Source organism: Hyaena hyaena, unplaced genomic scaffold, assembly GCF_003009895.1.
Source record: "Hyaena hyaena isolate Hyena2069 unplaced genomic scaffold, ASM300989v1 scaffold_30, whole genome shotgun sequence".
Lineage (NCBI taxonomy): Eukaryota > Metazoa > Chordata > Mammalia > Carnivora > Hyaenidae > Hyaena > Hyaena hyaena.
Genome location: NW_024080662.1, coordinates 3,988,984 through 4,011,692, shown reverse-complemented (window position 1 = coordinate 4,011,692; position 22,709 = coordinate 3,988,984). Strand labels below are relative to the sequence as shown.

General features: G+C 49.5%; 1 protein-coding gene across 1 annotated transcript; it reads left to right on the top strand.

The window, feature by feature from the left end:
• The first annotated feature begins 622 nt into the window (after positions 1-622).
• CCR9 (C-C motif chemokine receptor 9) lies at positions 623-12,618 on the top strand. The gene is made up of 3 exons (XM_039228281.1): positions 623-718; positions 8,229-8,273; positions 11,444-12,618. The coding sequence occupies exons 2-3, from the start codon at positions 8,253-8,255 to the stop codon at positions 12,524-12,526; spliced, it is 1,104 nt and encodes a 367-aa protein (XP_039084212.1). The 5' UTR covers positions 623-718; positions 8,229-8,252; the 3' UTR covers positions 12,527-12,618.
• Positions 12,619-22,709: the final 10,091 nt, after the last annotated feature.

Below are 22,709 nucleotides of genomic sequence, written 5' to 3'. Positions count from 1 at the left end.
GACACTGGTGCTGTCTGCTATGGAAGCCGCTAGCTACATATGGCTCTCTAGCCCTTGTAATGTGGTTGGTGTGACTGAGGAACTAGTTTCATTTTAATTCGTTTGAACTGAAAAAGGCACAAGTGTCCAGTAGCTACTGTATCGGGTGGCCCAGCTCTACGGGCTCAGGTCCATTTGTCACGGCTAGAAAGGGGTTACGTGGTGATGGACAGAGCTGAGGGCGATGGTCCCGCACAGGCCTGCCCAGGCCACGCCACCCAAGAAAACCTTACACACTCACTTCTGCAGCCTGGCAAGGCTGGCTTTTCTAAGGGGCTTTGTTGACAGCCCCTCCTTCCCCCTTTTCCCTGGCGTGGCTGTGCTGTCTAGGAAAAGACCTTAAAGCAGACAGTTGGTCTGTACGTGCATCTGCAGAGAAGATGGTTTCCCTTAGCCCAGCACTTCTTGTTTTCTTTCACATCTGGTTGCAGATCATCAATTCTGGCAATTGCTGGAACTGCATCTGGTGACTCCCCGCTCCCCACCCTCCTGGGCCACCCCACCAGTGACAACACAGGTAGGGGTGGCCTGACTTCCTTTATAGTGTTTTTACTGATATTGCCTGCACCACACTCGTAGAAGCCTTGCCCCTGATCCCAAGCAGAGAGCAGCCCAGCCCTTCCCCCGGACGGAGCGGGGGGCCCACCTTCTCCCGGAGCACCCCCCACTGTCCTCCACCGTGAGTATCAGCCTTCGCGGCGTCTCCTGTGCCTTCCCACTTGTGCTTCCTCGATGGCTTCTAAAACCCAGGCTTTCACTCATTTGCTCAGTGGTCATGAGCCCCGGGCACTTTGCTAGAAGCTTCCAGGAAGGCAAAGGTGAATCAGGCAGTGGCCTGCTCGGGTTTCCAGGGATGAGTAAGAAGTCTCCCTCCCACCCACACATGTGAAGTCAAGGTTCAAGGCAGTCAGTTCTGTGATTTGTAACTTACAGGAGGAAGAAGCAGGTGCTGGGGACAGGTGACAAGAAGGGGGTCAGGACTGGGAAAGGAGGTCCTTGGGATGGAGAGGCTGCCTCATGGAAAGGATGTTTGGGGCAGCCTTCTCCGTAGCAGTGAAAAATCGGAAATAAGCAAACTCCACTTCTTGAGGGGACTGGCTGAGTGACCTGTGGCATTGCCAGACAGCAGAAGAGCCCACAGCCATCCAGTCTGATGACAGCCACGGTAACTGGCGTGAAACGTGGGCCAGAGAGAGGGTTCACGAGAACGCAGGATAGACAATGGTTTGTGTGGGCCGAAGACCTTTCTACTGAGTATGTGTGTGTGTGAGGTGACATCGCAGAGAAAAGCATAAAGTGAATGGTGGCTAACCCAAGAAGGAGGCGTCTGAACCGTGTTTATTTTCTTTACCATATGTATTTGCTTTGGGTTTTGTTGTTGTTGTTTTTCTTTGGTACATTATGAAATGGGCAAAATCTTCTTTATAATCAGAAAAAAAGCGAAGCTACTTTATTTTCAGTGACTCATCCGTGACTACAGCTCTGTCCTTTCAAACGCCCCCACCCTCTCCAGCTCTCCGTGAGCTGTGGCCCCGTAGCTGCTGGGCAGGCACGCTATGGAGGAATCCGGAGCTGGAAATGTGGGGCAGCCACCAGCGCCCCCGCACCCCTGGACCCAGAGCCCGTCTCCTCCTCACCCTGCTGAATAGACCCAAGTTGAGCTGCTTTTTCAGCCCCTGGAGCTCAACGCCTCTCTTCTCCATATCTGTCTATCTGCTCCGAAGGCTTCCACACCGCCTCCCCACCCCCGCCCCACCAAGTTCAAGGACTCCCCACTCACAGGCTGCTCAGTGCCACGTCTACCACGGGGCAGAGGGTGGGCGGCCGACCCGGGCTTGGCCGGCAGCCAGCCTGATAGACGGCTCAGAGACCCTGCTTTCATGCTGGGTCTACAGAGACCCAACATGCAGAGCTACCAACAAATGCAAGAGGTGATTCAATCTCAGTGCAGCAAGTCAGACGCAAGTGGAAGTGATGTCTGAATTCCTGACTCACGCCAGTATCTGTATCCAAGTCACTGGCTACAGGCAGCAGGGATAAGAAGATGCTGCAGCCGCAGCCGCTGCATGATGACTTTGTTTTATTTATTTATTATCTGCTTATTTATTTATTTATTGAGAGAGCGAGCAGGGGAGGGGCAGAGAGAGAGAGAGAGAGAGAGAGAGAGAGAAAGAGAATCCAAAGCGGGCTCTGCGCTGATAGGCTGACAGCAGTGAGCCCGATGCGGGGCTCAAACTCGCGAACTGTGAGATCACGCCTGAGCCGGAGTCGGTAGCTCAACCGACTGAGCCCCCCAGGCGTCCCTCCGTGATGATTTTCATGTTGATTACTTAAGGACGGCAGGGAACAAAAAAATAATGGTTGGGTGGTAATGGATGCCAGCCTGACTTTTCTCAAAGCTACTTTTTTTTTTTTTTTTTAATGAATTAACAGCTCTCTCTTCCAAGGTTCTTGTACACGCTTCCTGTTTTCTGGCGTTTAGGCCTCGGTTGATATGTTTCCCTGTCGTTGAGCTATATTCTCTCCCCTCATTGCATGTCTCCATGCTCTCCAGCCTTCAAGGGGGGGGGCCAGGAAAAATATCACCTCCTCAGTGAAGCCCTCCTGGGTTTCCCCCAGCACTGGAGCCATGACTTCCTCCTCCTAATTCCCAAAGTGATTCGCAGCATTTAGCATCGCTGGTTATTTGCTCATTATACTTGAATGTGAGCTCCTAGAGGACACGGACCATGTCTCCTTACAGTGTCCACGCCAAGCAGGTCTGTCGGTGTCAAGACAGTGAATGGGCGAGCTGGGGGATGAAGAATGTTCCCTCCTTCTCACATAGCTCTGTGCATTCCACAAAGAGCATTGCACTTGACCTTTGCCACAAGGCCCTGCAGGAGACTGGGCTCTCACCGCCATTTCACAGCTGAGGAAACCGGGTGCAGTCAGGGCATGTGGCTTCTTGCCAAGGTCTCCCAGGCAGAAAGGGAAGGACCAAGGGACAGAGAGGGGCTTTCAAATGGGGGTCCTTTGTGCTCCCCCCCCATCTCATTATGCTATGGCACGTGGGCAGGCTTTTCAGATCCGATTGGCTGCAGAACTGTAATGGGCCCACCCGGAGCCCCACCGCGGGGAGATTGGGGCAGCACTGAGCCAGCCCCCAGAGCGCTCCCAGCAGACCGGGGGGGGGGGGGGCTGCTTTCAGTACGTTTTGTTGTGTGTGGGTGTTTGCCTCCCTCTCGGGGGTGAGAAGAAAATGAAAGCAAGCTTGGAGGCTTCGCAACTGGTGCGATGAAATCTCTGGAAAGTGTTCTGCTGCAGGAGAAGGGGATAGACGGAGAGCCGTCAGCAGGGTCTTTCTTTCTTTTTAAAATAATTAAAAAAAATTTTTTTAACATTTGATTTATTTCTGAGAGAGAGATAGCATGAGCAGGGGAGTGTCAGAGAGAGAGGGAGACACAGAATCCAAAACAGGCTCCAGGCTCGGAGCTGGCTGTCAGCATAGAGCCCAATGCGGGGCTCGAACCCATGAACTGAAAGATCATGACCTGAGCCGAAATCGGACACTTAACTGACAGAGCCACCCATGTGCCCCTGATCGGCAGTCTTTCAGTGACGGACCTAGGGAGGAATGTGTTCTGATTTTACTCTTTGGCTCTCCATGAGCCTGAAGCACATGTATCATAGCAGAAAAATAACCCTTCACGGAAGGCTAAGGTAGGATCTCAAAGTTGCAAACCGGGGCCGCACCCTGCCTGCCTTCCAGTCCCCTCGCTGGAGCAGCTGTGTCTCCTGGGGGGGAGTTTGCAAGCAGGTGTATGGAAGGGAAGAGCACTGGGGCTTCTTAAAAAAAAAAAAAGTTGACAAGGTATTTTTATGACAGTTCTTAAAATAAAACTTCATGCACAAAATAACATATTTAAATAGTTTACATAACCTAAAGGAAAAAAAAAATGAAAGTCTCACTTTCTGCTGGTCATAATTGTTCAAGCTCGTTCCAGAAAATGTTTCAGTACTGATGAGCAGTGAAGTGTGTAAGCTTTACATTTTTTTTTAAAAAGACCATACAATATAGTCTTCTACCTTGCCTTTCTACCTAATACTCTTGGTGAGCTCTTTGATAGAAGGTCTGTTGTGAGGTCTATTTTATACCATTTATGGGCAACTTGTGCAGGTTTTTTTTTTTTTTAATGTTTATTTATTTATTTTGAGAGAGAGAGAGAGGGAGGGAGTGGGGGAGGAGCAGAGAGAGAAGGAGAGAGAGCACATCCCAAGCAGGCTCTGCACTGTCAGCACAGAGCTCGATGCGATGGTGTGAGACCACGACCTGAGCCGAGATCAAGATTCTGGTGTTTAACTGACGGAGGCCCCCAGACACCCCTGGGCTAGTTGTGTTTTATTGAAAGCTGTATCAGAATATTGCCAATTGCTGGGTATTTAGGTTGTTTCTAGTTGTTTTGTTTTGTTCTTGTTTTTTTGTTTGTTTGTTTTGTGTGAAGATAGCAATAGAACATATTCCCAGCAGATGAAATGCTGAGTCAGGGTTGCTGTGCTTTGTAAATTTGACAGATAGAGCTTAATCGTCCAAAAAGATTGCACAACGCAAGGGCAAGAGGGCAGGAGAGGTGCAAATATCAACCATCTTGTCTCCAGCTTTGGGGAAACCCTGGAGGGCTTCATTAAGGAGGTGATTTTTTTTTTTTTTTTTTTTTTTTTGCTGGCCCTTGAAGGCTGGGGAGCCTGGAGACATGCAATTTACATGCCCCACAGTGATGTGGAGGCCTCTTCCCCAAACCCTGCCTATATCATTATCATCAGTTTCTACTTTCAACCTAAAACTAACTAGCTATAACGAACCATAACCAAAGCTACTCTTTCTTCTTTATGTGGCTTCTTTCCTTGGGAGCTTGTTTTCGCCAATATTATCTGATGAATATTCAAGTCTTTTTTTGTTTTAATTTTTTTTTAACATTTATTCATTTTTGAGAGACAGAGAGACAGAGTGTGAGCAACAGAGGGGCAGAGAGAGAGGGAGACACAGAATCAGAAGCAGGCTCCAGGTTCCCACTTGTCAGCACAGAGCCTGACACGGAGCTCGAGCCCACAAACAGTGAGATCATGACCTGAACCGAAGTTGGACACTCAACCCACTGAGCCACCCGGTCACCCTGAATAGTCAAGTCTTTCTATGCAAGTAGAAAGGAAGCGATTAAGCTGCAAATACTAGAAATACAGGTGATATTTTCTGGCTAATGTCTCGAAAACCAATCTCCCTATTCCCCGAATTGTAATAACATTAAACAAGCTGAGTTGGGAAGTTCCAAGTTTAACTGGGCATTAAAAAAAAAAAAGATTTTATTTTAGAGCATGATTCAGAAAAAACAAATAGAGGGTGGGAAAGCAATGGGATGGTATGCAATTTGGGGGGCGGTGACCCTCTGAGAGGAGGTAAACACCCTCTTCCTCATCAAACATCCACCCGCTAATTTCAGCATCCATTGGTGAGTTTCTAATCCCAGGATTCTGTTATATGTGTGTCAGCTGGCACTGTAAGGAGTTTCTCACCACCTCGTTCATGTTTTCATTTATTTCATCAGTACAGACTCCTGGATCCTCACGTAGTGGGGGTGCTACAACGATGGCCATCGGTATTTAATTTGGTGCCCAAATTGCCTCTGGTTTGGCTACTGGGAGCCCCATCGGGTTGACACCTATGTCCTTCTGATGGGTCCTCCTGGTCCTTTGAACACCTGCTTGCTTCCTGATGCAGGAAATCAGTTCCGGGTGCATCTTGCAATTTCCCTGCCCTAGCTGTGGAATCAGACATTTTTCCAGAGTCCTGCTTCCTTTCAGTAGAAGAAAGTATTTAAAGACTAAGATCAGGGCGCTAGGTGCTTATCTGTTCTGTCATTGCTTTCGGGCCCTCTCAGAAGACAGTGTCAGGAAACGTGTGTGAAACATAAATACATGTACATATACACATGAATTATCTGTCTCTTATCTATCATCTGCCTTTTATCTATCTATCTGTCATCTATCTCATCTATTTGTCTATAATATATCTATTATCTATCTCATCTATTTTTCTATAATCTATCATCTATCTCATCTATGTATCTATAATCTGTCTATATCTATCCATCTATCATCTATCTTCTATCTATCCATCTATCTGTCTATCTCTCTAATCTAAGCTTAAAAACCCGAGTCCATCTTGAGCCGAGATGCGTAGAGAGTGGCATAAGACACTCCATGGCATTTGTGAGAAAGCAGCTGGCAAGAGGGTTTCAAGGAAGAAGTTCTGGCCGCCTTCCCCCTCACCTGCTAAAGGCCACGTAGGACTCTGAGGAGAGAAGTAAGCCAGAAGGTTTCATTAGATCTCACTCATTTTCTTTTCTTTCGTTGAACCATTTTACTGAGGTCCGACTGCAAAAGACTGCAACTATTTACAGTGCAGAATACCAGCTCCGACATACGTGTACCCGTGAAACTTTCACACAATGAGTGTCATGAGTGTATGTGTCACCCCCAAAGGAGACAAGGCTTTCTTGGAAGCCTTGCACCCTCTTCCCCCTCACACCCTCCGTGGCCTCTTCTCTCTCTCTCACCAGGAAATCACCGGTCTCTCACGCTAGATTAGTTTGCATTTTCTGGAATTTTATGTAAGTGGAATCACACCGTATGCGTGCTTTGGCTTGGCGTCTTACACAGAGTAATTATTTTGAGATTTGCCCGTATGACTGTGAGTATCAGTTGTTCATTTTGATTCCATTGCATGGCTGTGCCTACAGTTCACATATCCCTTCCCAATACTGGGCGGGGTATCCAGGATTTGGGTCCTTTGCAGTAATTGCTATTGCAAATCGAGCTGCTATGAACATTCCAGTATCACTTTTAGTGCGGATACATCCTTGCGTTTTTCTTAGCGAAGGACATCGCAGGGGGATGGTTAGATCACGTGGTGGGCGTGTGTATAACTTTTTAAAAAATGTTATTTATTTATTTTTGAGAGAGAGCAAGAGCACAAGTCGGGGAGGGGCAGAGAGAGAGAAAAAGAGGGAGACACAGAATCGGAAGCAGGCTCCAGGCTCTGAGCTGTCAGCACACAGCCCGACAGGGCTCGAACTCAGGAACTCTGACATCATGACCTGAGCTGAAGTCGGATGCTTAACCGACGGAGCCACCCAGGCGCCCTTGTGTTTCACTTTTTAAGAAACTGACAAACGGTTTTCCGAAATGGTGGTACCACCGTTAGGTGCTGAAAACCACCGTACTCTCAGAAAAAGATGAGTCACTGGGCTGTGTTATGGAAGGGAAACCAACAGATGACGGGCAGATCTATGAAGGAGAATTATTTTCTTCTAGATATTTGGGGTGTGGTGCTGGACGTCTTTCTTGGGAATGTTTCTTTGCTAAAAGTATAAAAAGAAAGCTCGGGCAGAGACACATCCGTGAAGAGAAGCAATCTGTTGTTCCCTTAGTCATAGGGGGTGGGTTTACAGAGATTCAAAACACAGACACACAACAGCTGAGATTTATTGAAATCCGCTGATTTATTGAAAGCCCTTCACATTAGGGAACTATCTTCTCTTTGCTAAACCAATCCTGAGAGTTCCTCCTTCTCCTGCTGGAGTCAGGGGACAGAGGAAATAGGGCCCGTTTTCCTATCCTGGGCTTGTAAACGAAGCATGTAGGTAGGGGCTGGGGCTCTGGGCCCCCCACATGAGAGGACCCCGATGCTGGCAGATGCCACCCCCTTGGGCCCCGGAAACTTGCCACGCTGTTACCCGGAGGCCCTTCCTCCTGCAGATTCTGGGCCCACAGGGTGTTCAAGTCCTGTGATCTTCAGGAGTCCCCTGGTTGGTAGAATACGGATGGGGGCATTTAGCAAGACAGACCCTGATCGAGAAGTTGAGTCAAGAGAAAACAAGCTCGTGTGAAAAGGATGTGCTGGGAAAACATTAAGTCCCAAAAGGGCTCTCAGGGGAGAGGTCTCCCTCGATTCTACATTAGCAACCGAGGTCATTTTGGAATCTCAAAAGTTTGGCTCGACGTCCATGTGTCGTGGATTCTAATTCTCGCCTGGGGTTTTTATGTTTTTGCCCAAGAACAAACAGATTTAACGTCCGGTCTCCATCTTTAGGCGTTTATTATTGTTCATTTATAAGACGGACCTCTTTTTGATTTTGGCCTTCTCTTTCTAGGAGCGAGCTTGCGTCTGACCCATCATGGTGCCCACAGACGTCACAGTGAGTATCATCGTGTTCCTCAGGCTCCTCGAAACGCACTGTCAGAAAGTGGCCCAGGCTCATCGTTCTGCACGTCGCTGTCCAGGTCTCCCAGCACCACTTGCTGAAGAGACTATCTGCTCCATTGGATACTCTTTCCTGCTTTGTCCAAGAGGAGTTGGCCATCCGTTTGTGGAGCCATTTCTGGGTTCTCTATTCTGTTCCGTTGACCTCGGTGTCTGTGTTTGTGCCAGTGCCATACCGTCTTGATGATGACAGCTTTGTAATTCAGCTTCAAGTGATGCCTCCAGCTTTGGTTTCCTTTTTCAAGATTGCTTTGGCTCTTCGGGGTCTTTTCTGGTTCCACACACATTTTAGGTTGTTTGTTCTAGCTCTGTGAAGAATGCTGGTGTTATTTTGATAGGGATTGAATTGAATGTGTAGATTGCTTTGGGTAGTATTGACATTTTAAACAATATTCGTTCTTCTAATCCATGAGCATGGAATGTGTTTTTTTTGTTTTGTTTTTTCTTTTAATTTTTTTTAATGCTTTTATTTATTTCTAGGAGAGAGAGAGAGAGACAGCGTGAGCAGGGGAGGGTCAGAGAGAGAGGGAGTCACAGACTCTGAAACAGGCTCCAGGCTCTGAGCTGGCAGTCAGCACAGAGCCCGACGCGGGGCTCGAACCCACGAACCGCGAGATCATGACCTAAGCGAAAGTCGGACGCTTAACCGACTAAGCCACCCGGGCGCCCCATTTTTTTTTTTTTTTTTTTTTTTTTTGTGGAAATGTACTGTATGGAGCCCTGTGGACACAGGCACCACCCTGATGTAGACTTTAGGAATGGTGCCCGGGAGACTGTGGGACATTGTTCTAGGCATTGCCCAGACTAGAAGGCTCTGGCATGGGCTCTTGGATGGGAAATAGATTGGGAGCACGGGACCCTCCCCTGCTGTCCAAGGCTCTGAGAGCAGCCAGCCCCGGTAGCTTCTCCAGCGAGAACGGTGTGTCTAGGACAGCTCGGAGAGCACGCAAGCTGGGAGGAATGGCGTCATTACTCGGAGTCCTCTTGCAGCCTGGCGCCCCTTATCTGAGACAGGTCTTCCTGCCCCCACCTGGCAATGTGACGATTACACCGTACACGCACTGGGTACCCCAACTATAGTGCATAAAACATGTTGGTAAATAGTGCCGTTTACATTTGCTGGGAAGTTTTCAAAGGATGCTGTGTCTCACATCCAAAGGCTAGGTACCCATGGAGCGTGTGCAGAGCTAGGAGCGGGAGTCCCGGCATCGTTGGGGGACACGTTTGCCCAGCGCTCCCCTAGCCTGGGAGGTGAGCTCTTGCGCTGTTAGCCTCATAAAGGTGGCCAAATCTTTTATCTCGTAAGCATGATGTAGGCTTCCCTCGGTCTTCACAACAAATGTGGCCTTGACAAATGCATACAAATCCAGGTTTGTATGTGAGTGTGTGAGTCAAACCGCTTTTAAAATATGCCTGCTGGCAGGTGGGGGTTCCCTAATTAAATATAGTTCTCTGCGCCAGGTCCTCCACCCTCAGCCAACAGGAAAACACACGCCTTGGGCTTCGAGTGGGACACATCCTGGGGTCAATGCCGGAGAGTGGGGGTCTTGTGCCTGCTCACCGGGCAGTGGGGAAGGCTGGGTCTCCTGGGGGAAATGCTGAGCCCCCCTCCCCCCCCCACCCCAGCCCTGCCGCACCCTGGGGCTGTATCTGTGAATGAGGTGCTGTATATAGCTTGGGGCTCAGGCTCATGTGGAAGTCTATTAAAGGTATTTGACCCCCCAAAAAATGTAAGAAAGAAATAAAAGAAGGAAAAGTAGGTAGGAAGGAAGGAAGGAAGGAAGAAGAGGAAAGGGAAGGGAAGGGAAGACTAGGGAAGAGAAGAGAAGAGAAGAGAACAGAACAGAATCCTTACAAAAGCAGTTTCATGCTTACTCATTGTGTGGATTCACAGTTCACACCTGCTCATCTGCATGAGCCGATGACTTTTCCCCAAAATGTCATTGTGCAGACCCGTTAAAGCTACACTGATCCCCATCCTGGGGTCTCCTTACTCTTCATATTCTTCCTGCCTGCCCGAAAAGTTCTTTTTGCTCCAAGTCCACTCAAGCCCCACCTCTCAGGGAACAACCTCCCTGTGGGGCCACGACGATGCCGGGCTGCCAGCTCTGGCTTTGGGAGAATCTCCCAGCAGCCTCACCAGAATGTGTGTCACCAGGGGTCTGTCCTCCCAGGTCACTGGGCTTCTGGGTAATGGCTGAAGCTGGAAGGGAAAGCTTTATTTAAAAAAATTTTTTAAATGTTTGTTTATTTTTGAGAGGGAGAGAGACAGAATGTGAGAGGGGGAGGGGCAGAGAGAGAGGGAGACACAGAATCGGAAGCAGGCTCCAGGCTCGAGCTGTCAGCACAGACCTTGACGCAGGGCTTGAACCCACAAACCAAGAGATCATGACCTGAGCCAAAGTCGGATGCTTAACTGACTGAGCCACCCGGGTACCCCTTAAAATTCTTAACAAAGTTTGAACAAGGGACCCTGAAAGCTATGTAGCCTGGCCCAGTGCTTGTGCACATATGTGAGAGGGTATGACTGTGTGTGCACATGTGTGTGTGCATGTGAGTGTGTGTGTGTATGTCTGTTGGTGTTTCAGGAGCAGAGGATACATGGCTTGCAGAATACTCAGAGGAATCTGGACCCAGAAAAGTTTAGGAGCCTCTGAAGACCTTTCTGGAAGAATGGAATAGAGAGGAGAAAACAGAATCATTCAGAGTTCGATATGAGTTTGTGCCCATCATTGGTCCCAAGGGGGCCCTACTACATCTGATCACTTGTCGTGTGTCCTTTAACTGTTCATTTGCTTGTGTGTGCCCTCCGCTAGCAGCTGTGTTCCAGGAGAGCTGAAACCACGTCTGGCTTACCTGCTACTGCATTTGTGGCATGTACGCGGTACCGGACACGGTGTAGGCGTGTGACAGATATGCATGGACTGTGTAAATCTGTCGTGATGCAGGCAGATGCCCTCAGAAATTCCTGCTTTCCCTGCACACATTTCTCCGTCTTGTCATAGATTTTGGGGGCTAGGAGGGTCACACACTCCATGCCTCTGCCATTCTGAGATCCTCTGAAGGATTGTCCGTGACCTAATGGTGTCTGGTGTCTCCTTGCAGGGTCTCGTCTCTAACATATCTGACGATTACAGCTACCACCCCACATCTCCTCTGGATGACTACCCAACCCTCCTTGAACTTTTCTGTGAGAAAAACAACGTCCGGCAGTTTGCGAGTTACTTCCTCCTGCCTTTGTACTGGCTCGTGTTCTTTGTGGGCACCCTGGGCAACAGTCTGGTCATCCTTGTCTACTGGTACTGCACGAGAGTGAAGACCATGACTGACACATTCCTTCTGAATTTGGCGATCGCTGACCTCCTCTTTCTTGTCACGCTTCCTTTCTGGGCCATCGCCGCCGCGGACCAGTGGAGGTTCCACACCTTCCTGTGCAAGGTGGTCAACAGCATGTACAAGATGAACTTCTACAGCTGCGTGCTGCTGATCACGTGCATCAGTGTGGACAGGTACATCGCCATCGCTCAGGCCACGAAAGCACAGACCTGGAGGCAGAAAAGGCTCGTGTACAGCAAAATGGTCTGCTTGGCTGTCTGGGTGCTGGCAGCCACACTCTGCATCCCCGAAATCCTGTACAGTCAACTCAAGAAGGAATCCGACTTTACCATCTGCACCATGGTCTACCCTAGTGATGAGAACACCAAAGTGAAGTCGGTGGTCTTAACCCTGAAGGTCGTCCTGGGCTTCTTCCTTCCTTTCGTGGTCATGGCTTGCTGCTATACCATCATCATCCACACTCTGTTACAAGCCAAGAAGTCATCCAAGCACAAGGCCCTGAAGGTGACCATCACCGTCCTCACAGTCTTTTTCCTATCTCAGTTCCCCTACAACTGCATTCTGTTGGTACAGACCATCGATGCCTACACCATGTTCATTTCCAGCTGTGCCATTTCCATCAATATTGACATCTGCTTCCAGGTCACTCAAACCATCGCCTTCTTCCACAGTTGCCTGAACCCCGTGCTCTATGTTTTTGTGGGCGAGAGATTCCGCCGGGATCTTATGAAGACCCTGAAGAGCTTGGGTTGCATCAGCCAGGCGCAGTGGGTCTCGTTCACAAGGAGAGAGGGAAGTGTGAAGCTGTCGTCCATGCTGCTGGAGACGACCTCGGGAGCACTCTCCTACTGAGGGGTCTTGGCTCTGACGTGGATGGCCCTCTCGGAAGTAATGAGAAATATGGGTACAGCTTCCCCACTGATGGGACCAGAGGGAGACCATTGAAGAGGAAGAAAAAGGAAGTGGGGGGGGGGGAAGAAAAGGCCCAGAAAGAGATGAATTTGGACAATTACTTTAGTTGGAATTTCCAAGCCAGAGTTTTCCACGTGGACGGGCCATCCCACGAGACTGTTGATTGGCTCTTGGCTACAATGTGTACAATATTCAAGGAAGACCAAGAGACAGACCACCCTGGCTTCGTCCCTCGCCTGAGCATTAATGCAGCAGGAGTAGGTGTTTGATTTTCCCGGCACACTGTGGATGGCTGTGGCTTCAGTACTGAAGCCAGCCCATCCACAAGGAGACACGGGAGCACCGGCCACTGTTGCCAGTAGTCCACAAAAGCACAAGTTTTCCTCAAAACTTGCATCTTGGGGGGAGTTTCTACCATGACTTTGGGGCCTGGTGCCCATACCAAGCCTTCTAGATTCTTGATCTAGAATCTTTTCAAACAACCTCAGATCTTCTCTGGTTGCCTTGATCTGTTCTGGGCCATGGAGGGACCCTGTGCCTCTTTTGAAACTATCTGCTTGACTGGTCAGTGAGCCCCTGGATGACTAGTCATATCGGCATGTCGCCCCACTGTTTTGGGACTCCCCTGGGGATTTTGTGACTTCACAAGGACTCCACGTGTCCACTTGTGTGAAGGGGACGGTCAGCTTGTGCAGGGACTCTGAGCGCCCGAGCGCCCTGGCTCTGTTGTGGGCTCAGTCTGCCTGGTAGTTTTTGCGATGGTCCACTTTTCCGCTTCCTGTAAAATGGGTTGGTTTTACAGACCTTCTTGTCTCTCAGGCGGCTGGAAGGGTACCTGCCTTCACGCTGCTCCTTTTCTGACCGTATAGTGCTCGCATGTTCAAAAGCTTTCCATTTAGAGATTAGGCTGGAAAAAAGGAATAGAATCCACTTTTGCTTTGTGCTTTTTAACTGTTTGGCTAACACATTTGAAACCATTTTATAGGGGCACCTGGGTAGCTCAGTCGGTTGAGCGTCTGACTTCGGCTCAGGTCATGATCTCATGGTTTGTGGGTTCGAGCCTCACATCGTGCTCTGTGCTGACAGCTTGGAGCCTGGAGCCTGCTTCAGACTCTGTGTGTGTCTCTTTCTGCCCCTCTCCTGTTTGTGCTCTTTCTCTCAAAAATAAGTAAACATTAAAAAAAATTTTATATATTAGGAAAAGTGTTTTTTAATGATCATTATAAAAATACTCACTACTTGTCACTTTCTTCACTGTCTCTGTATTTTAAATGTGGCCAATTAAAGATCCAATAGCCACCTTAGAGGGTGAGCAGTAAGGGTGGGATAAGGAAAGAAATCTCCAAAATACCTTAAAGCCATCTTGGCTGCCTGGTTTTCCTCTCTCCTCTGGCCAAGCTTGTTCCCCAGGCTTGTCCCAGTTAGGCCGGTGGGATTCCTGGGGCGGGGGGGGGGGGGGGGGGGTGGTTGTGTATGGCTATTCGAGCAGCGCATGAGCCACGCTGGCTTTGCTCTAGAGGAAGCATCTGATTTTCTCTGTGTGCTATGAGTTACCGTGGTTTCAGTCCCAAGACCATGACTTCCGAAGGTGGCACCAAGACCTGGACTCTGTCACCTTACCCTCCCCCTCCCTGCCCACGTCTCAAGTGTGTGTCCGCGAGAAATAAAGGAAGCAGAACATGGGCAGTGATACAAAGACCTTTTTAACCTACCCCGTGTGCAGGAGGCTGGAGGTAAATAAGCGCGGAGGTAAGTAAGCATTGTTCTGGGACCAGCCCAGTGACACGGGTCCCAGTGCAAGAAGCACCACTTATGGTAGAGGGAAGTAGAGGGAAGGGTGATGTCCCCAAGGCCAGTGTATGGACAGAGCCGTCGCTCAGCTCCCATTTCCAGGAGACCCAGGTGGCTTTGAAGGAACTCGGGGGAATAAGCAAGTGTGGGCCAAACCTAAATAACATTGCGCCGTTAAGTGGAAAGGACACGACCTAATTTGGCTTTGCTATTCAGTGCCCTTTTGATACTGTGCTTTTGATACCATGTGTCATAGGGGTCCCGGTGGAGCTGAGGAAGTGGGGAGAGATGGAGGGAGAAGGGGGTGAACCATGATGATGTGCTTGCTGGGTCTACACTGGCTTAGAATTACCTAAGAGATACTGTAATGGAGATTTAGCAGGAGTTGAGACATAATGTACATTTAGCCAATGCACAAGAGTTGGAGAAAAGTGCCAGGGACTCTGATTTTTAAGGAGGCGGATGTGGGACACCATGAGAATGACAAATCCTGGGTCACACTCCGACGCACAGTGGTCATGCTTAGTTCTAAGGGTTTCCTTTAGGACGACGTGACTGTCACTATTGCATCATCCCGGGCCTAAAAGCTCCAACATAGGATTTAAGACGGGTTGCAATTGAACCAGTCGTATGGCAAAGACTGAAAGTATGTTTTGTGGCAAACTGTATTCGGTTTTAAATGAATGCATAAATAAGACCATTTTACATTCAAACTAATCTAGGTTTTGGTAGCAGATTTATCCTAAGATGAAAACGTTGGAAGAGCCAATGTGAGGAAGCCACTCAACATTTCTAGAAAATACATGATGTGAGTAGTTTTAGAAATAAAGATAAAATAGGGTTATCATATATAATTACGTTTGTCTAGAACCTTATAAATGAGATCAATCAAGAAACTGAATGAATTGTGATATGTTCTCGTTACCAAAAGAGAAATCATCTTTTTATCAACATTTTTAAAAAGTGGGGTACATCCAAGTGGGGTTGTTGTTTTGACGTAGTCGACTTGGATATCTGGAGATTTGGTTTTTTGAGCTGTCTTTCAGGCCTGCAGAATGTTAATTCATTCAGCAAACATTTGTGTATATACTATGAGCCAGACCTTCTCTACTCACCGAGACTAGAACAGGGGTACAATACGGTTTCCCTCAAGATGCTTACACTCTAGCAATGTGGAAAAGCCAAGTGCCACGTGGCCTCCCATATGGAGGATAGTGTGGAAGGCTCTATCAGGTGATGTCCCTTGGCTGATAAGTATGAGGTGTCCTTGGAAGGCTTGAAGACTGGTTTACAGAGTGTTCCCAAGACAAGTTGCATATGGAGGCTTCTTTGGGTTGTCACAGAGCAACAAGCATCTTCGTATGTGCTCTTGATCTGGCGCCCGATGTCCTCCCCACCCCCCACCCCCGCCCCCCATAATGTCTTGTATGTAGCAGAGAAGCTATGTTGAAATAGCTGACTGAGCCACCCCGTACACATTTTAGATTCTCAACAGAAATCTCTCTCTTTATTCCACAAGTTGTTTACTGTGCGTGATCACTTAATACGGTGGCTGTGGAGTGTGGTTATCATCACAACCAAGAGGTTGCTCCTGCAATACCGGCCCTTTCTCCCCCGTCCCGTCTTCCCCTCCCATTGTAGCTGAATGAGGTCTGAGCCTACATCTTCCCGGGACCCAGAGTGTTTCTCTAATCATGTCTATTTTGTTGGTACAGATGCCCCAATCACTAGTGTCCCCTTCAATGTCCTTCTTTGGCTTTCATATTCTAAAAACCTACAAAAGACATGCAAATGTGTCTCCAACATTTGACTCTTGAACTCTCTTCCATCCTTAACCTACTTACTTGTTACACTCAATTTTGGTACCAGGGGTGAAGAAAGAAGTCCCTGTGGTTAGATGGACTTCTTTCAACTGAATTCCCCATCAACTGAATTTCCCCTCAAGAGCTTGTAGGGGATGAGGTCAGCGCATAATCGCCAGCTGGCTGCTCCCCCAGGGTCTGCCTGTGCTGCAGGGAGCAGCTCTGGCCAGAGCTATGTGGCTCAAGGTCACTGCAGCCAGTGCCTGAGAGGCGGGGGGTGAGGGGGGTGCGTAGAGGGCGTCAGGCTGCCGGGCGCTCTGATAGGCACGGCTGCCCCAGAGCTCCCTGCCCCGCTGGCCGAGGTTCCTCAGGCTCGCACCACTGTTGAGCCTCCCCCTGCTCAATCCCGCCTCCTCCCACCTCGCTTTGTGGGTGTTGATCTCTGATAAACATCTTGCACCCCGAACTTCATCTCGGTGTCTGCGTCTAGTGGAGTCAGCCCACAACAATCTTTCACTGAGGGCTACCAATTCTGAGAGCCCATGTAAGACCTGATGGGTGTCCAAGAGCTACGTGGCATGGTGAGCACCCATCATAGAACACATCTCAGAAGGTTGGGAGCACAGGCTGTGTCTGATGCTAATTCAGTCGTCAGAGATCTTGGGCACCAACAGCAGGTCAGGGTCTTGATGTGCAGGACCGACACGGTCTCCCCTCAGCCCAGGACCTTTCAGCCACTGTCCCCTGCTCGTTCTCTCTGTGCCCGATAGGTACTGTGATTAACTTCATTTTACAGACGAAAGGGCTGAGCCTCTGGTGTGTTCAGTAACTCACCCAAGGTCATGCAGTTCATGGACAGGGTATGCCAGGTTCACGAGCTTTGGCTTCCGCCCGTGATGCCATCCCGCCTCGCCTGCCATGGTCAGACAAACCAGCCATTGCTTTGGAGAGCTGACCAACACTTGGCCAAATACCGAGTACCAGGGGGTGCTAGGACAGATGGACAGATACCATCACACGTAAGCTTTAACCAATGCGGTGTGACGGCTGAGGACCTGCTGACACTTCTTTAAACATGCGCTTGAGGGGACATACCAGCAACAAACGATGTCATCAGCCTCACAGAATTGAGAAGTTTCCCACCTGCTCCTTCTCCTTGGGTTCCTCCCCCAAACACATACAGCTGTGGACCCTCAAATTCTGCCATGGGTGTATATGTGTGTGTGCGTGCGCGGGCACACAGGTGCCAGAGCACTGCACCCAAGCCCGAGCAGACTCCTGGACCACAGAGCACCTGGTGGTGGCTTCCCCTCCCTTTCCTGACCCCAACTTTCCTGACTACTTCCTCCCAAATAGACCTGCCCATCCACCCCCTGAATACCACTGGCTGGCCTCCATCAAAACCACATGGAACAGAAGAATCACCAGCTGAGCCCTGCTCACACTCCTGACCCATGAAATCCTGAGATGTAATAAAATTGTTATCATTTTCTTAAGCCATTGAGTTTTGATTTTGGGGTAATTGATTTTGTAATATTAAAAAAATTTTTTTAAGTTTATTTAGTTATTTTGAGAGAGACAGAGACAGCATGAGTGGGGGAGGGGGAGGGAGCGGGAGAGAGAGAGAACCTCAGGCAGGCTCCACACTGTCAGCACAGTGCCCCATGCAGGGCTCACACTCACAAACCGTGAGATCATGACCTAAGCCACAACCAAGAGTTGGACGCTTAACCGACTGAGCCACCCAGGTGCCCCATGATTTCCTAATATTTTTTTGGCATGAAATTCTTTTTGGGTCATTCACAATTCCATGACAGGAAGTGATTTTACAAACTTGCCTGTGCTCTGTTCAGCTGTGTTCTTGTTACAGCTGCCACAAAACTTAGCTCAAGCAGTAACTTTATGTCATATGGTTGCAGTCAGACATTGGCTGGGGCTGTGGTCACCTGAAAGCTTGACCAGGACCTTTCTGTCTTTCCATCCATGTGGAGGCTGCCAATGGGGCGCCCACACATGGCCTCTTCAGCATGGAGGTCATGGTACTTGGCTTCCACGGCCCTCGGTCTCTCTGGGGCAAGGGTCCGAGAGAACCAGGGGGAAGTCACATGTCTTTCTCTGACATGATTCTGGAAGTCACAAAGCATCCTTCTGGCTGTCCCCCACTGGTCAGAACGGTGTGAAGCTGGCCCAGAGTCATAAGGAGCAGCTGCAGACCTCACCTCTTATGGGAAGAGTGTCATATAACTTTGGGGTCATGTATTAAAACCACCACAAACTGCTCTGTAAGTTAAGTTGTCTTTCAATGACCCTTGTCACTCAATCCCCCAACTGCCTAGCTGACCAGTTCCCAGAGAGAAAAGGGCCTAAGAGAGGAAGAGGTGTGTGTAGACAACTTTCTCAATGATAATTGAGTCACATTTTGAGTGGTTCTTATGGGAACCCCCATGCAAGGACTTTTTTCTGCAAGTGACCTCTACACCCATTGTGGGGCTCGAACCCACAGCTCCAAGACCAAGAGGTGCACACTCCACCAACTGAGCCAGCCAGGCTCCCGAGCAAGGCCCTTTTCTGATCTTACGTGGTCTCCACAGCAGCCTTCTCAAGTAGCTCCTGTTATGTCTCCCATTCAACAGGTGGAGAAACTGAGGTACAGAGGGACTTAGTCACTTGCCTCAAGCCCTAGCTAGTAGACAGTGGCACCAGGAATTCACTTGTGTTTTTCTAATAGTAGAATCTGACCTCTGAGATGCTCTGTTATACTTTCTCCCCGGTTGGAGTTCAAGCACATTTAGTTCTTGGTGGTTCATGCACACCATGGAATCCAGGCACAGGCCCTGAGTCAGGAGGGGGAGCTGGTGGCCATAGATGGGCTGGTCCCCAGGCAGGGGAACAGGAATCCTGCCCAGGCTTCTGCTTCCTCTCAGGCCCTCCCTCCCTGTCTTCACCCTTACTGTTGAGTAGGTGACCCTTTGGGTGAATGTAGACAGATGTTACCTATGTTATGACTTGAGCTTGTAGGAACTGGGCATTTGGGTGTTTATAGGGAAATTGAGCATAGTCATGAGCTGATGTGAATTTGTTCTTTTTAGAAATCAGTTTTCGGGGGTGCCTGGGTGGCCCAGTTGATTAAGTGTCCGACTCTTGATTTTGGCTCAAGTCATGATCTTGGTCGGGTTCATGAGTTTGAGCCCCGAATTAGGCTCTGTGTGGACAGCACGGAGCCTGCTTGGGATTCCCTCTCTCCTTCTCTCTCTGCCCCTCCCCTGCTCTCTCTTTCTCTCTCAAAATAAAAAAACCTTAAAATTTTAAAAAAAGAAATTAGTTAAAAAAATATTTTAAGTTACACTGGTGTGTAACAAAAATAATTCTGTGGTATAGAAGGGTATAATGAATGTAAAAAAAAATTTTTTTTTTTAAAGGGGCACCTGGGTTGCTCAGTCAGTTAAGCATCGACTTCAGCTCAGGTCATGATCTCAAAGTTTGTGGGTTCGAGCCACGCGTCAGGCTCTGTGCTAACAGCTTGGGGCCTGGAGCTGCTTCAGATTCTATGTCTCCTTCTCTCTCTGCCCCTCCTCCACTTGTGCTCTGTCTCTCTCTGTCTCTCAAAAATAAATAAATGTAAAACAAATTTAAGGAGGGTATAATGAGAAAAGCAAAACTGTGCCTCCCGGGCACCACACCCCCAGCCCCATTTCTAGGGGCAGCTGCTGTGGAGGGTCTAGCGCCCTCATCCAGAAGCATACGTGGTGGTCTTCTGGGCTGTGGCTGTGCGCTCCTTCTGGCCACACCCTCTGACACCATCTTCCTTGCTTTGCTGTCACAGACACTGAGCCCTTAGAGAGTCTCGTGTGCACCGTCGTGTACCTGGATGGGCGTGTCTGGAGGAGATGGTAAGGAGGAGAGACTGGGGGGAAAGGGACAGTGTGAGAACGGGCGATGGTCAGACTCTGAGGTGGTCTCCGCCCCTGTTGGCCCCATAACCTTTACCAAGTGACCTGGTAGTGCTCCCATCCACGGCGGTCTCTCTTCCCACACCTCAAATCTGGGCTGACCTTGACACTTGCTCTGGGCCAACAGAATACAGCCGAAGTGATGTTGTGCCAAGTTCTGAGAGAGCACACGAGGCTCTGTGCTGGCCTTCGTTGTCCCGGAAACCTGCCCAGCGCTCCGCTGAAGAAGCCTGGCCATGCTGTGGGGGTGGGAGACCCTGAGGAGCAGGGCTGTCACCTGGCCAAGGCCATTGCAGGCAGGCCAGCCCCCTCCTGACCAACCAACTGGCCACAGGCATGGGGGTGAGCCCAGGCACAACCAGCGGACAGCCAGCCAACCGGCAGACACGAGGGAGCTCAGGTGACGCACGACCTGCCCGGGCGGATGCCTCGGTGACCAGCATGCGTCACCTCATGAGAACGCCCACGTCCACCTGCAGGTCTGGGGGACTAAATAGATGCTCAGGGTTTAAGCCGCTGGTTTTGAGGTTGCTTGTTTTGCAGTGTTATTGTGACCGTAAAACACCCAGACAGCCCTTTGTGTGGAGGATGATACACGGTTTGAAGGTCAAGGGCTGCCGTCACAAATCCTGGTTAATGAAAGAGGTTTTTGTTTTGCTTTTTAAATCACTGGATGATCTAGACTCTGGTAAAATAAAAACAGTTTAAAGAAAACCACTCCCACAGCCATCGCGGCCATCGCGGCTGGTGCAGTAGTAGAAACAAGCCCGTACGTGGTTCAGACCGAACGACTTCCCTGGATCTTGGGCCAACGTCTGGCAAGGGCCCGTTAGATTGATTGTATTTGCTGACACTGTTATTAATGGGCCTGTGAAGCAGTGAGCTGAGCTGCCTCATCTTTTTCATAAAGACCTGGCAGAAGCCGAAGTTCCTTAACCTTTTCTTTCTTCCTCATGTTCGCCTCTGGCAACCCTATAAGGCCTCCTGCCGTCTTCTTAGAATGTTTTAAAATGAATAAAATAAAATATATAGGGTTCCAAAGAAAACCTCTGTTGAAATACAATCCTTTAAAAATTAGAACAAATCTATGAACTAGTAACATCTGTGCCTTTTTAAAAAAATTTATTAATGCCTTAAGTAGAATCGACCAGCAAGTTTAACAACAGCCTTCATTTCGGAGTGGAGATGATACGTTGAGGGTCTGTAAATATGAAAATATCTGTCATTTCCATTGGCGACAAAGTCACAGCTCTTGCTGACATACCCTAGTGTGACATGTTGTTTAGATTCATAGTGGAGGGAAGGTCTAACATTTAGTTCCAAGTCAGGGGAAGGAGGCCATTTTCCCCGTATCCAAGTTCCCGGCCCTTCTGAATTCTGCATGCAGACCAGGTGAGGAGCTCATGTTCGACCTGCCTCCCCATCACGTATCTGTCAGCACCCGGCTCCTATTTTCTTCCTGGAACTCTGACATTTTGGACACGAATGGAGCCACTCTGGATTTAGGGCAGGGGATGCTGCCATTTCCTCTGATGAGAAAGGTGACCTCTGCCTACGTAGACTCCAGCCCGGTCTTCCCCAAGGCCTTTGGGAGGTCCCTCCCATGGACCCCTCCTTCCTCACCACCTCTCTGCCCCCCCATCCTTTGCTCTCCCCATCTCCCCTCCCCTCACTCCTTCCTTCCTCCTGGGAAGAAGTCAGTGCCTGCTCCACTGACCCGGCCGACGGGTGTCCAGGCCTCCCGGGAAGTTTCCTTCTCTCCTCACGGCTCAGTCAGAGGCTTCCTTGGCGGCGGAAAGCTAGGGAGGCCCCCCTGACCTGATATTGCCTTCCCTTGGATGATTCTAGGGAGCCGCAGGCCTGCAGCCTGCTCCGGAGCCGAGCCCTTCCTTTCGGTAAGGACGCTCACGTGCTCCCGGTTTGCTGATGCCTCGCTTTGTTCTTCCTCTTTTTTGTTGCTGTTTAGCGAAGAAGACACTTTATTCCAGGCTTCAGATGGGGCTGCTGTGTCTGACGCAACCGCAGTCCATACGTGCCCGAAGGTGTGAGGAAACCACACCAGCCTCGTCCTCCCACAGAGCGCGGGGGGATGGGGAGGGTCGGGGGCACAGATATCACACCCCAGAGGCCAGCGATCACACTTGTGCTCGGGTTCACCCCCCTCCAGAAACCACGTGTGGGGAACACAGAAGGCTGACCTTTCTCTCAACCCTAACCCACTTTGAATGGCTTTCATAATAGCTGTGCTCTCCGCCTGGTTTCTGACGGCTTTGGCTTCAACTGCTCTCTCTTAAAAAAAAAAAAAAAAATCCATTTTCTCATCTTGGGTGACAGGTTTCGCCAATCTATGTGGGTGGCAAGCTCTTCTCGCCAGATTTTTCCCACGCATCTTCAAACCGAAAGGGCTGACCTGCCGAGAGTTTCCTTTTGAGTCCCCCCGGGGAACCTGTACATCCTCTGGCCCCACCAGGCAATGTGGCCAGAAGAGACAAGGCACCTCCGAGTGTCGCGGAGCCCCCGGGCACTGAGCCAGGCCGGGATTGCTGGAATTAAGCCGGCCTTGGAGAATCTGGAAGAGAC